This window comes from Dipodomys spectabilis, unplaced genomic scaffold, assembly GCF_019054845.1.
Source record: "Dipodomys spectabilis isolate Male_0828 unplaced genomic scaffold, ASM1905484v1 ptg000002l, whole genome shotgun sequence".
NCBI lineage: Eukaryota > Metazoa > Chordata > Mammalia > Rodentia > Heteromyidae > Dipodomys > Dipodomys spectabilis.
In genome coordinates, this window is record NW_024870679.1 from 14,490,884 (window position 1) to 14,504,971 (window position 14,088).

At 44.1% G+C, this 14,088-nt stretch overlaps 1 protein-coding gene across 3 annotated transcripts; it reads right to left on the reverse strand.

Moving 5' to 3' along the window:
- Positions 1-1,986: 1,986 nt before the first annotated feature.
- Positions 1,987-11,581, reverse strand: Rwdd3 (RWD domain containing 3). 3 transcript variants are annotated; one of them, XM_042678598.1, is made up of 4 exons: positions 11,460-11,581; positions 4,995-5,482; positions 2,690-2,805; positions 1,987-2,591 (listed from the first exon to the last, which is right to left on the reverse strand). In XM_042678598.1, the coding sequence occupies exons 1-4, from the start codon at positions 11,545-11,547 to the stop codon at positions 2,477-2,479; spliced, it is 807 nt and encodes a 268-aa protein (XP_042534532.1). In that variant the 5' UTR covers positions 11,548-11,581; the 3' UTR covers positions 1,987-2,476. The 3 variants fall into 3 exon arrangements, with proteins under 3 accessions (XP_042534532.1, XP_042534543.1, XP_042534551.1); XM_042678609.1 differs by having other exon boundaries at positions 2,502-2,591; positions 5,042-5,482; XM_042678617.1 differs by lacking the exon at positions 1,987-2,591 and having other exon boundaries at positions 2,725-2,805; positions 4,942-5,482.
- Between the last annotated feature and the right edge of the window lie 2,507 nt (positions 11,582-14,088).

Genomic DNA, 14,088 nt, shown 5'->3' on the forward strand with positions numbered 1-14,088 from the left:
GCTAGCGCTCTACCACTTGAGCCACAGCGCCACTTCCGGCTTTTTTCTTTTTGCTTATGTGGTGCTGAGGAGTTGAACTCAGGGCCTCAGGCATGCAAGGCAAGCGCTCTACCACTGAGCCACCTTCCCAGCCCTTGGCATATAATTTTTTATCCAAAGGTCAAGTTAATTGTACAGATACTGTAAATACTATCAAAGTTTAGTTTTCCATTCTGGATGAATATGTATTTGTGAAAGATTTAGATATAACTATCTAAGAAAGTAAAAACCATACTTTTTACACTTTACCAGCCACACTAGGAGTGAGGGCCATTAAAAAGGGTGAATGAGGGTGAGTATGGCCAAAGTACTTTATATGTATGTATGAAGATAGAACCAGGAAACCATTTTAAGGAGGAGAAGGGAAAGGGAAGAGAAAAGTAGAGGTGAATTTAATTGGGTACACTAGATGTATTTATGGAAATGACATTGAAACCCTTTGTAGAACTAATAAATGCTAATATAAATCTTTTCACCTCGCCTCTGAGTATCACTGTCAGTCTTGATAGAATAAGCCACATTACAATGTTATGATCCGCCAGCTCATATCAGCCATATGGTCAATATTCTGAATACTGTTCTTTTCCATACTTTAATTTTCACTAAAACTACAACAAATCAAATGAAAGGGTAATAATAACCAGCCCAAAGTTTTTGAGCTAATTTCTTGTTTTGCACAGAGACAGCGTGGCTTCATCTTGCCATATATTCTGGTCCCCTAGAATGATACTAACTCCATCTGCCAGTATTTCAGAAAAACTCATAAATGCCCCCCCCCCAAAAAATGCAATAAATGAAACTGAACAATCCCATCTCGTGAATGGTGCTCTATAACATGACCATAGGCAGGTGTAATTTAATAACAAGGGTGCCTGAAAATACGGTCATCAGACTGAACCCCGGTCACACAGCAGCACCAGCAAATGGTCCTCAGCATGCCATATCTCCTCACTTCAGCCCCAACCTATTAAAACTTTTTAAAGTGCTAAGTGTGGTTGTGCACACCTGTAATGTCAGCTACATGGCCCATAGGTGGGCGGCTCACCCCTGAGCAAAGTCCACAAGCACCTACTAAAGTATTAAGGGCTAAAGGTGTGACTCAAGTGGTAAAGCATCTGCTTAATAAGCATGAGGCCTTGTGTTCAAACCCCAGTACTGCCAAAAAGAGAATATATAAAGACATCAAGGCACTCTGTAGGTTGCAGTGAGGATTGGATTTCCTCCATTCCTTGGCTTCTTATAGAAGCCCAGCTGGCTTCACACACACAAATGTCCTCTCAGATGCAAGCAACTTTTTTGTTGTTGTTAGATTTCAATGCCATCTTTTACTTTGAAACTTTCTCTCTCTTAGGTCATAGTTACCATGATTTTAGAAGATCTCATAACTAGTATAGCTATGTAATTTCTTCTATTCAGCCAGCCAAATTCATTTTCTGTAAACATTTCTCCCCTTGAAAAACCAGAAATCAAACATTTCAAATATAATTTTAATTTAAAATGTCTTATTTCAAAATGCCAAAGAAAGCAATTCTAACTCAGGTTATACATGTTTTGGTTTTGTGCTTTGTTTTTGTTTGGGGTACTAGGTCAGGTACTAAGCACTTCACCACCTGGAACACACCTCCTGACATTTTTGCTTTTATTTTTCAGATAGGATCTTGAGAGTTTTATCCATGGCCAGCCTCAGACCTTGGTCCTCTTATCTACATCTCCCTTGTAGTTGGGATTACAGCCATAAGCCACCACACCTGGCCCCACATTCTATAGCTCTTCGTTGCTTCACATTTAGAGCAATAATTGATGCAATTCCACAAAGAAATCAGTGTTTTTCTTCTCTTAACATTCAACTTAAAACAAAAGACCTGGTAAGCTGAATGGAGAAGAATCATGATTAAATGTCAAAAACATAAACACGAAAAATAAACACATGAACAAATGCCTTTTAAAAAAATCATTTAATTGGAAGAAAATTAGCCAGAAAATTGCATAGTTCCAGTCTATATAAAACAAGGGCTCAGATGACAATGTCCAAAAAGAAATATACTATTACCTGACTTGTAAAACTGTACCCACCCCTCTGTATATCAATAATATGTTAAAAGTTAATTTTAAAAAAGAACACAGGAAGCACAGGTCTGTTTCATAAAGACACCATAAAAAAGTAAAAAATAATAAATAAATAAAACACAGGCTTGTTATCTCTTTTTATTATCACCTAATAAATATTCTGTTTTCTTGGCAAAAATTAGGACATAAGGGGTATTTTCTTGTGTAATATTCCATGAAACACAACTGGTTTTTGTCCCTGAAAAGAGGAAGACTGTACTTCAGAGAAACTTTAAAATTGCCCTCTTGTGATTCTTTCAATGAGCCCATCCCCCACCCTTGGCAAAAACAACAAAACCCTGCTGCTTGATCCAGACTCCTGTCATTCATTTCATTTTTCCAGCCCGAGCACAAATTCAGAGAAAAGCTTCTGAAGTCCTGCAGCTTCAAATTCCTTTTGTAAGTCATCCAGCACCAAATACTCTTTGACTTCAAATGCCAGAAACCTGAATTAGACAAGAGAAACTCATGAATATGCCTAGATTTGTCAGAGTATAATTATCGATTCCGTTGCTTTTCCATCTGCAATAGTACTAAATTATACCTTTTGTGTTCTGTCTGTACTTTTGTTTCCAATAGTACACTAATCATTTTCTCTTTGCATTTCTTTCCACTTGAGTCCACATCGACTTTGGCTGTTTTCTGAAGCATCAGGTACTCCTAAAGTGATAGATCAGTACATGAAATACTTCTGAGCCTCAAAGACTTAAAGAGGTCATAAACCTGTGGGCTTATTTTTATGCTTACAGAGGACTTCACTGGGTCAAACAGTAAAACAGTTACATTGCAGCATGCAGAATGTGCATAAGGAGGGATATAACTGAACTGTACACGTTTCAATCTAGAATGGACTACCAGCCACCTGATTCTGGGTTGGTTGTTTAAATCCCCTATGCCAGAGCCAGGTCCTGGTGGCTCACGCCTATAATCCTAGCTACTCTGGAGGCTGAGATCTGAGGATCACGGTTCAAAGACTGCCCGAGCAGGAAGGTCCATGATACCCTTATCTCCAATAAAACCACCAGAAAACAGGAAGTGGTGCTGTGGCTCAAGTGGTAGAGCACTAGGCTTGAGTTGAAAAGCTCAGGGACAGAGTTCAAACCCAGAGTTCAAGCCCCATGACCTACAAAAAAAAAAAAAAAAAAATCCCCCCTCCCCTCAGTACCACATAAACAGAAAAAAGCCGGAAGTAGTGCTGTGGCTCAAGTGTAGAGCACTCACCTTGAGCACAGAGAGGCTCAGGGATAGTGCCCAGGTGTCGAGTTCAAGACCCAGGATTGGAAAAAAAAAAAAAATTCCCCCAGGCCTTGTTTACCTCCTTTCTAAAATAGGACTCCCAACAGCACCTACATGCTAGGTGGTGTGATAGATAGATAAATAAAACAGTGCATGCTTAGCACACACAGGGACCAGGCTGTGATGTTCAGGCACATTTCACAGACAAGCTCTCACTGTCATAACCAGCATCTGCACAGAGTGATCAGGCAGGCGCTCAGGCCTCCTCCATGCCAAATCAGGGGTCTCTGGCAAAGCATGGGCAAAGCACTCTCAATCCTACTGAAGAATCTTATTTAAAAAATCAGAGAAATTCACATAAACTGACATTTCAGAAACCACTATTCAACAAAAAGAAAAAACTCAGAAAAACATAATTTCTCTGTATTAGCAGAGTTACAGTCATATGAATAGAGTTGTTAATTAATTGATGACTCAATCCTAGTAACAGCATGTACAAAATACTGCACTTATCCTAATAGGCCCACACTGGTTCCAAGAAAAATCTGAATTTCAGGTAAATATGAGTGAGAAAATTAATTAGTATTCATTTCTGTCAGATGGTATTTTACTCAGAGATCAAAGTCTATAAATGCACTATGAATTGCCTGAATATCAGTGAGTTCCTTGTTCAGGCACCAATCCAGCATAGACAATAAATGTGAGTTTTTTGTTGTATATATTGTATACTGTAACTTAGCCAAAGCCCAGGAAATCTATGTTAAACAGGTTCTCTAATAAGAGCCCACCTTGAAAAAAAACTTGATCATTACTCCACACAAGATTACAGGTTGTTCATACTCAGTCTCTTTTAAATAAATTCTACTGTAATTATTCCTGACCCAATCTATTTGAAAGTGTGAAACTTATGAAATGATTTGTATCTCTTTTAAGATCTAAAATATAATAAGCAGTTCTCCTTGTCTGGTCCCTCATAAAATAGGTTAGAGGGGTTCAGAGTAGGCATTTGAAAAATCCGAAGATGATGGTTTTGAAAGCCACCACTGTGATAAGTCAAGCGGAAAGCAGGGTAGGTAGGAGGTGACAGGCTGACAGTCCTCCTGATTCTAGCTCTAGGCTGTAAGGGCCAAGCCCCTGCTCTCCAGGTTGTACAGATACAAAGTTAAACTGTCAGGATTTATTTTTAACTGCCAGCAAGTTACAAATGTTGCAGGCTACCCACCAATACACATCTTGCTGTGCCTAACTACTGAAAGAAATATTAACATTCACAACCTTTTAATGTGTACTTATAAAGTTGAGACTTATAGCTAATTATAAAAACAAACATATGGGCCACAGTTGTTTTTTTTAATTGCCTATCACTTTCATTAAGTGGCATGGTTTTTTAAATACAATCCTATTCTTCCTATTCTTGAGGTGTGCTAGTTTGTAGCTGTAATTAGGAGCGAGACATGCTTCAAAAAGAAAATGAAGATCCATTTATAGAGTGATATGGAAAGCAGAAACATCTTCATGATTACTCTACCCCATTGTTATAAGACACACTTAAAGGCACACCATTTTAAGGAGAAAATAATCAGGTTCACATTCAGCACTTAATTTGGGGGCACCTTGATGTTGCTCCGGTCTCCTTGTAGTAAAATCAGTATTATTTTACCCATGAACATCAGTCTTCCAGTGAGCCTTAAGTCGGAAGCCCATTTCTGCACGGTTCTGATGTATTTAGTCTTTGCCCTCATATGATCTAGATGCAAAAGAGCCATCCACAATCCATCATCTGTGGTCAGGCTGACTGCAAAAGCATCCTGACCACTGCCCTCTCTGGGCTCTGGCTGGTTGAGGATATGCCGGAGATTCTGCTGAAGCCAGAGGACCAGCTCATGAACCATAGGTTCTGACAGGAGGGTCTCTGCTTGCTCCAGTAACTTGTCTTTCACAGTCTCGCACTGGGCTCTGGTCAGATGTTCAGAATTAACGGAGATCCTAGGCAGGCATGAGGGGTAGGTGACAGGTAATTGGAATACCAACTCTACGGGTATGTCTACATCTCCAAGTCCTTCAGCCTTCGTGTGAATCCTGAATACAGTCCCATCTGTTTCTGAAAGACATAGAAAAAGAACCATTAGGTGAACAGCTTTCAATTCCAATGGAATGCTAATAAGTGAAAAGTTTTGTTTTGGATTATAATTTCTTTTATGGAAAATAAATCATAGAGTGATTTTAGGAAGAGGCATACAATACTAAGAAAGCCAAGACTTATAGAGCATGTCCTTCAACCATAAATAGATAAATACACACATTTGCTCACACCACTATCCAAGACTTACCTGGATTTAAACTATCCCATCCCCCACCCCCTTTCTCCCTCAGCCCTGGGCTTGAACTCAAGGCCTAGATGCTGTCCCTGAGCTTTTCACTCAAGGCTAGTGCTCTATCATCTGGGCTATGGCTCCACTTCTGGCTTTTTTTTTTGGTGCTTAATTGGAAACAAGCATCTCAACAGACTTTCTGCCTGGGCTGGCTTTGAACTCCAATCTTCAGCTCTCAGCCTCCTTAGTAACTAGGTTTGTAGGTGGAAGTCACTAGTGTAAAGACCATTTTTTACTAAATTATCAAAAGTTTCTCACCATACAATTCATAGCTTATAATGCTGGAAATCACTGATAATCTCTTAGGAATTTTCCAAGCAACAGTCCCCTGTAAACATTAAGAAAAGTGATGACAAAGTTGTGTGCTAACTCATGAAAGAGTATCTTGTAACAAGTCACAGTGGAACCCCAGGAGGCTTGCACGGCTGCGTGTGACACTGTGACTGCCTGGTCCCCTCCTATCTTCCTTCTGATACAGGAAGGCCGGTGTGACATGAAGCGGAGAGATGAACTGAAACAGTGTATATCAATTTAACCTGTCTGGCTCCCTGAGGGGAAGGCAGGGGAAGGGACACAGGATATGGCATGAAATACTCTGTTCTCTTTCAGACATGCTCAGCTTCCCCTTCTGATGTGTTCCACACCACTTCACCCCACTTTCCACAGAGTTGATGAAACAGCAGGCTTATTCATTCTGCAAGGGGCAGAGGCACAGGGACCAGAAGCGAACAGCTGGGTGCTGGTGGATCACACCTGTAATCCTAGCAGTTCAGGGGCTAAAATCTGAGGATCGAAGTTCAAAGCCAATGGGGAAAGAAAGTCCATGAGATTCTTATTTCCAACTAACCACCAAAGAAAAAAAGGCTGGAAATGGAGCTCTGGTTCAAGTGGTAGAGTACCAGCCTAGCACCCACGCTACTGAGAAAAGGACAGAACTGGGCACAGAATCTCTTGGAGTCAAAGCAGCCTCTACCTCCTTGGTTCTCCATCTGCCTATTTCATTCCTCTTCATGAGGAAAGCAGTCAAAATTGTTCTTGAATTTCATACCTGGGTAACTGTTTAGGAGCCTCAACAACTGAGATGCAAACATAACCCCATTTTAAAGACCCTAACAGAGTTCTAACTAATCTCTTCCGAACCTCTGACTGCAAGTATATAAAAGCCCCAGTGACATTATTCTGGTTCATGCACGTCTGTTGCACAAAGATTTACTATATCAGGACAGAACACAGTAACCAGCCTAAAGACCATATTCCTATAACTGAAACTTCGTTTACACAAGTGAAAAGAGTACTATATAAAGAAACATTTCCCAAATCTAACAGGGTACATCCCTCTGAAACCTACCACATTTCTCAAGATTCTTTTCTTTCATTGAGTTTATGGAGTTATTGTTGTTATTACTGTTGTTTTGTTTTTGTGCCAATCCTGTGGCTTTAATTCAGGGCCTCGGTGCTGTCCCTGAGCTCTTGTGCTCATGGCTAGCACTATACTATTTGAGGCACACCTCTACTTCCAGCTTTTTGCAGGCTAACTGGAGATAAGACTCTCACAGATTCTCCTGCCCAGGTGGGCTTCGAACTGCAATCCTCAGATCTCAGCCTTCTGAGTAGCTGGAATTACAGGTGTGAGCCACCAGCACCCAGTAAGATTCTGTTTTTAAAAAACATATTTGGTAAAAATGTTTATACATCAGTCACATAAATCCAATTCACTTTGACACTTGCATTTATAAACAGACCTGCAGACCTATAACAGATCCATATGACTGTATAAACTCCCATAATGACCTGCAGAAGCCAGTCTTCCTCAAGCCCTTCAATCATTCATCATCCCTCAGTCACTGAGCATGACCATGCAGTGGTCCCTGAAGGGAGGGGGCTGTGTAAGACACAGAGCCTGTCATGTGGACTGTATCAGTGTTTCAGAATGACATGAAGGATAGCCATTCCAGAGAGGTCTTCCTTAAGGTCTATGCTTAAAAATGTCTTAATTTATAACTATAAATACAGATGATCCACTTCTGGCTGTTTGATAGTTTATTGGAGACTAAGAATCTCATGGGCTTTCTGGCCTGGGCTGGCTTCAAACTATGGATCCTCAGCTCTCAGCCTCTGAGTAGCTAAGAATACAAGTGTGATCCCCTAGCACCCAGCGTGTTGTTTCTTTTCGAACAAGAAGATGAGCATTTTGTAAGGGAGGAGTAGGATCAGGAACGCAAGCACAGCCAGTGAGTCAGAGATGGGGGCTGGCTGAAGAGTGCAAAGATGTTTCTCTGAGAGTGAAAAGGAGAAAGCAAGATGGTAAAAACAAACATTTAACCAACAAAAAGCTGGAAGTAGAGCTGTGGCTCAGTAGATCACTAACTCTGAGGGGAAAGATAAGCCAAGACTGTAAGGGCCAATATTTAACTCCAGTATCAGCACACATACCAAAAAAAAAAAAAAAAAAATGCCGAGCCCCTGGTGGCTTAGGCCTGTAATCCTAGCTACTGAGGCTGAGAGCTAAGAATTGCAGTTCAAAGCCAGCCCAGGAGGAAAGTCCATGAGACTTGTATCTCCAATTAACTATTAAAATAATAATAATATAAATGGTACTGTGGCTCAAAGTGGTAGAGCACTAGCCTTGAGCACAAAAGCTCAGGGACAGCATCCAAGCCCTGAATTTAAGCTGAATTTAAGCTCCAGGATCAGCACCAAAAATAAATAATTTATATATATACACATACTTAACAGGTTATAAGCGGTTATAACCACTGCTTTTTCATATGAACTTGCTATGACTAATGTAGACACCAAAACATATCTATATTCCCTAAAATACTTAGCATAAATCACCCAAGTACACAGCCTCTTCAATCTTAGGGCCTTAACAGCTGGTCCCCCGGCCTGCCCAGGCCATGATCTCGGCAGACATACCATCCCTCCTCTGAAGTCTCCTGACTCCACTGGGACAGGAAGAACGGTGGCCAGGTTGGCTGCACATTTCCTTTGGTCTGACAGCTTACCTTGCTTTCCCCAGCAGTAGGCATCAGACACGGCTATTTCAATCACCCAGTTGTTCTACTCACCATTGAACCTTTCAGCAACAAAATGTCCTAAGTTGTTACACTAAATTCTTTTATAATTCAATTACTTATTGATGCCAGAACCCCGAATTAAATTAATTAGGAGGCCTGGCTTCAAAGTCATGCTCAATTTAACAGCAGATAAAGGGCCCACAATGTTCTCTGCAGGAAGAAACTGCTGTCTCGCTTCCAGCACTTTTGGGGGAGGTTTCCTCTCACCCAGAAGCAGTTGTCAACCCTCAGCCATGGACTCAGACCATGTCCACCTCGTTAAAGTGCAATGGACATCATTCATCCATTTTCCCACATATTCCCAACTGAGCCATTAGAAAGGAATCTAGGAAAACTAATGATTTTTCCAGACAGCAGCCTTGGGCAGAGGATATTATCAATACAGACAGCAGTGGAGACAGAGGAAGCTGGTAAAGAATTCATAATGCCAGCCGGGTGGTGGCTCATGCCTGTAATACTAGCTACTCAGGAGGCTGATATCTGAGGATCCCAGTTCAAAGCCAGCCCAGGCAGGAAAGTCCTTGAGACTCTTATCTCCAAAAAACTACTCAGAAAAAGCTGGAAGTGGTGCTGTGGCTCAAGTGGTAGAGGCTCACGGTCAGGCCTAGGCCCTGAGTTCAAACCCCAGGACCAGCAAAAAAAAAAAAAAAAGACAGAAGTAGAACTGTTGCTCAAGTGGCAGAGAGTGCTAGCCAGCCTTGAGCAAAAGAAGCTCAGGGACAGCACCCTAGCCAAGTTCACTCCCAAGACTGGAAAAAATAAAAGATAATTCAGAATGCCGTCCCATCAGTAAAGGGATGATAGTACACAACACTAAACAGGAGTAAATCCATTCCTCTGAATTTTTTTTTTGGGGGGGGGGTCCAGTCGTGGGGCCTGAACTCTGGGCCTGAGCGCTGTCCCTCAGCTCTTCAGCTCAAGGCTAGCGCTCTACCACTTGAGCCACAGCGCCACTTCTGGATTTTTCTTTTTGCTTATGTGGTGCTGAGGAATCGAACCCAGGGCCTCATGCATGCAAGGCAAGCGCTCTACCACTCAGCCACCTTTCCAGTCCCTCTTCTGAATTTTTAAGGAACTGTTTCCAAAAGACACAAGCAAGTTAGGCATGGGTGGCTTAGACCTATAAATCCTAGCTACTCAGGAGGCCAACAACTGAGGATCATGGTTCTAAGCCAGTCCAGGAAGGCAGAAGTGGAAGTGTGACTCAAGTGGTAGAGCTCCAGCCCTGAGTGAAAATAAAACAAGCAGTAGCAAGGCCCTGAGTTCAAACCCTAGTACACACACACACACACACACACACTCTCTCTCTCTCTCTTTCTCTCTCTCTACTAAAAAGAAAGCAGCTCCCCTCTTCCAATAGGTTCCCAGTGTCTGGGCACAGCTGCCCTCCATGGATGTGTGGGGGTGCACGGATGCATGAAGGCTAAGAAAAAGATAGCAGTTCACAGGCCATGGAGACTCCAAAAAGACCTTCCTCCAACACAGCTTCCTGTATCCACACACTGCTGACTGCATGCCTGCCTGAACCAGGTCATGTATAGTCATTCCAATAGAAGACACACTATTCTCTAAGAAGGGGTAATCCTAGTCCCCCAGCCCTGCCCCTCCCCTCCCCCATGTACTACATTAATGTGCTTTCTCATAAATGTCAAGTTCGGAGTTTTCTGCAGTTGTTACTATTTTTTTAATAGCTGACATTCATAGTATAAGGGGTACCACTGTGTTCGTTCCATAGATCTGTATGAAGTAGGTGTGTGCGTGTGCTAGTACTTGGGGCTTGAACTCGGGGCCTCAAGCTCTCGCGTAACTTCTTCCCTCAAGGCTGGCTGTGGTTCCACTTCTGGCTTTTTAGTGGTTAACTGTAGATAAGAGTCTCTTTCCTTACGTCACTTTTCTTGCCTGGGCTGGCTTTGGAGTACCATCCTCGACCCTCGGATCTCTGCCTCCTGTGTAGCTAGAGTCACAGGCAGGAGCCACTGGTGCTGGCTGGTAAAGAGTACTTTGAACAACTCCCTCCCTCTCCCTTGATCCTGCTCATCCCCTGGTACCCTCTCCTTTCCCCCTCACTCCCACCCCAAAACAGTCTGAGAGATAGTTCGGGTTGTTTTGTTTTTGTTTTGTTTTTTAACTTCAGGGAATCTAAGACAGAAACAAAAGGCTCCATTAAGCTTTGCAGTCCTTAAGCTCCAGGAAAGGCCGGTGACCTACAAGTTCCGCAGGGTTCAGGGGCTCACGAAGCACGGGCTGGATGATTAAGCCGCCCCCCCACCCACCTGTCACTGACAGCCACTTTTCCGTGAACTAGAAGGAGGAGGAGGAAAGCAGTCTCGTGTTGCATCTGTAAAAGGTTAGGCCAAATATTGGGGGTGAATCCAAAGACAGACTGAGCACACACCCCGAGCAGGTGCCTGGCTCTGCTCTAGGCGCCCAGACACCCCCAACTCACCAAGGCCCGGATGAAGGACCCCGAGGCGGAGGCAGCGTGGGCCTCAGTGCGACGGGCTGGGCCAAGGCCGCGCCGAGGGCGGGCCGCTGGGCTGGGGGGGGGGGTGCGGGGAGGGGGGGCGTCTACACCCCGGCCGGCCTCGCGGAGAGCACTGGATGCCGACGGCCCGGGGGTATTCACCTGAGCGGCTCAGCACCTCCCACTCGCGGGGGCCGCAGAAAATCGCCGCCAAGGCCACGAGCTCCTCGCGCACCAGCGCCGCCGCCATGTCCGCGACGCACCGCAGCCTCCAAGCCACTTCCGGCGCGGCCGCTCTCCCTCGGCCAGGTGCGGCAGCATAGCCTCAGGACCACTGGAGGGCGCCCCGCGCCTCCGCAGCCAGGAAGGACGGAAATGGGAGGGCGGGACAGTGAGTGGGTGGGCGGGGCTGGCGGGGCGGGCGGGGGCGGGCGGGGCGGGCGGGGGTGGGCGGGGCGGGCGGGGGTGGGCGGGGCGGGCGGGGGTGGGCGGGGCGGGCGGGGCGGGCGGGGGTGGGCGGGGCGGGCGGGGGTGGGCGGGGCGGCCGGGGGTGGGCGGGGCGGGCGGGGCAGGCCCGGTGGTCCCTAGAAGCCACGCCCATGCTCTCCGATCTTCAACTCCTGGGGCCTACACAAAGTTCCAAGTCCTCTAAATTAGGTTGCTGGAGTGGGGCTGGACTGAGAGAAAGAAATTTGTCAATTGAAAAAAAAAAAGCAAGGAAGAGCACAGAACAGGTGAGTGCTTCTCCAGCCCTGGAAGTGTTTTTAAGATACAGTTGGGAACCAAACAGGCACGTTCTCTGCCACCGTGGGACTCAGGATCAGCCAGGACTGAGGTGAAGATGGTCCTGATAAGAAATCACTGCTGCTGGAGGGCAGACTTCACTCTTGACACAAAGATGTTTCTCAATCAGTCCTATCCCCTCCAAACACAAGGTAACTGGCAGGAAAAAGAGGCTCAGGGTAAAAGTTACACAGTTAAACTTGCATCTGTGGATCACACCTGTAGTCTGTAAGGTTCTCCAGAAAGGAAAACCCACCACATGGTTGAGGCAGAAAAGAGTTTGGGGGAGGGGGAAGCAATGGCAGGAGGCGGGACCAGAGTGGATTCAAAAGTGATCCCAGAGCCTGGGGTTCTTTGCTGACTCAGTCAGGTGATGACTGCTTTCAGGCAGGAGAAGAGGAAGCAGGTGGTAATCCTGAACTACTCAGGAAGCTGAGATCTATGGATCACTGTCCAAAGCCAGCCCAGGTAAAAAATTATGTGAAGAGACACTGTACAAAAAGAAATATACTCCCGGGGCTGAGAAGGTGGCTCCGTGGTACAGTGCCTGCCTTGCATGCATGAGGCCCTGGGTTCAATTCCTCAGCACTACATAAGCAGAAAAAGCCGGAAGTGGCGCTGTGGCTCAAGTGGTAGAGCGCTAGCCTTGAGCTGAAGAGCTGAGGGACAGCACCCAGGCCCAGAGTTCAGCCCCCACGACTGACAAAAGAAAAAAGAAAGAAATATATTCCTTTCCTGATACATGTAATTGTAATCCCTCTGTATATCGCCTCTATAATAACAATAAATTAATTTTTTTAAAGTCTGAGATTCTTATCTCTAATAAACTGTAATAAGAAAAAACAAGTGGAAGGGGGCTCAAATGGCGGAGTGCTAACACTGAGCACAGAAGCTCAGGAACAGCACTCAGGCCCTAAATTCAAATCCCAGGACCAACACACACACACACACACACACACACACAGAGTTAATTTATAAAGCTCAAGAGGTAAAAATGGAGAGGGATGAAGTGGAGTTTGTTAGGTGATTACCTCTTTCAAATTATGTGAGCCAAGTCTTCTATGGAAGGTTAAGTTGAAAAGGTAATTTTTTTTTCCAGAAACTACTTCCACTGATAGGGAGCAATGTAGGAATCTTGGCATTAAAAACCTTGATGGGTTAGAAAACTGTTTTCCTTTGCCTTCAGACTTCAAGAGGGATGAAAGAGGTTTGGTCTTAATCGTTTTCCATGGCTGTGTGCAGAATTAACCAGATCTGACCCATTGTTTTAAGACAAAGGAGATAGATATAAAATGAAGCCAGAGGAGCCACAGGTTTTAGCCTGCTTTTAGTTGACTTGTGGGTCTAAGTAAGGAGTTAATGCTTTGGGGCAGAAAAACATTTTCTAAGTATCTGTTTGAGACCTACAGACATCAGAATAAACTTACTTGACTTTAAGACTCATAATCCATATAAGCATCATCACTCTTATTTTCTCTGCTGCTAAAAAAGGAGTTTTTTTGTTTTTTGTTTTTTTAAGCAGAAGATCTGGCCATCCAAATACTGAAAACTAACAAGATGGACTGTAGGACAAATGGTTCCAGAATGTCATGGGATTTCAGTGACCCCAAGTAATCAAGAACCCTGCTGTGCACGTAATTGGAAAGACAAAGGTTTATTTAAACTCATAATTATCTCTAATGCGGCCAATTTGTTTTAAAAGACAAGAAAAGGAATTCCTTTGAGTTATTTCTAACATAGCAGTACTTCAGTAGGCTCATAATTAACCACTAAATAGATTGGTGAAGAAAAGAATTAAATTTTAATGTAAAATGTCACTAAATTGCCTGGCCACCCTTGGCTTATACCTGTATCCTAGCTACTCAGGAGGCTGAGATCTGAGGATTGTGGCTCAAAGTCAGCCCAGGCAGAAAAGTCTATGAGACGCTTATCTCCAATTAATCTCAGAAAAAGCCAGAAGTGGCACTGTGGCTCAAGTAGTAGAGTGCTAACCTTGAGCAAAAGGAGG

What these genes read in the sequence shown, in the direction of transcription:
- Rwdd3 (XM_042678598.1), bottom strand. Translation starts at nt 11,547, where the DNA reads ATGGCGGCGGCGCTGGTGCGCGAGGAGCTCGTGGCCTTGGCGGCGATT. An exon ending in GAGACCGGAGCAACATCAAG is followed by an intron (nt 2,806 to 4,994) that starts GTGCCCCCAAAT and finishes CTATCACTTTAG; the next exon opens with GAGTACCTGATGCTTCAGAA. An exon ending in GTACAGACAGAACACAAAAG is followed by an intron (nt 2,592 to 2,689) that starts GTATAATTTAGT and finishes TGTCTAATTCAG; the next exon opens with GTTTCTGGCATTTGAAGTCA.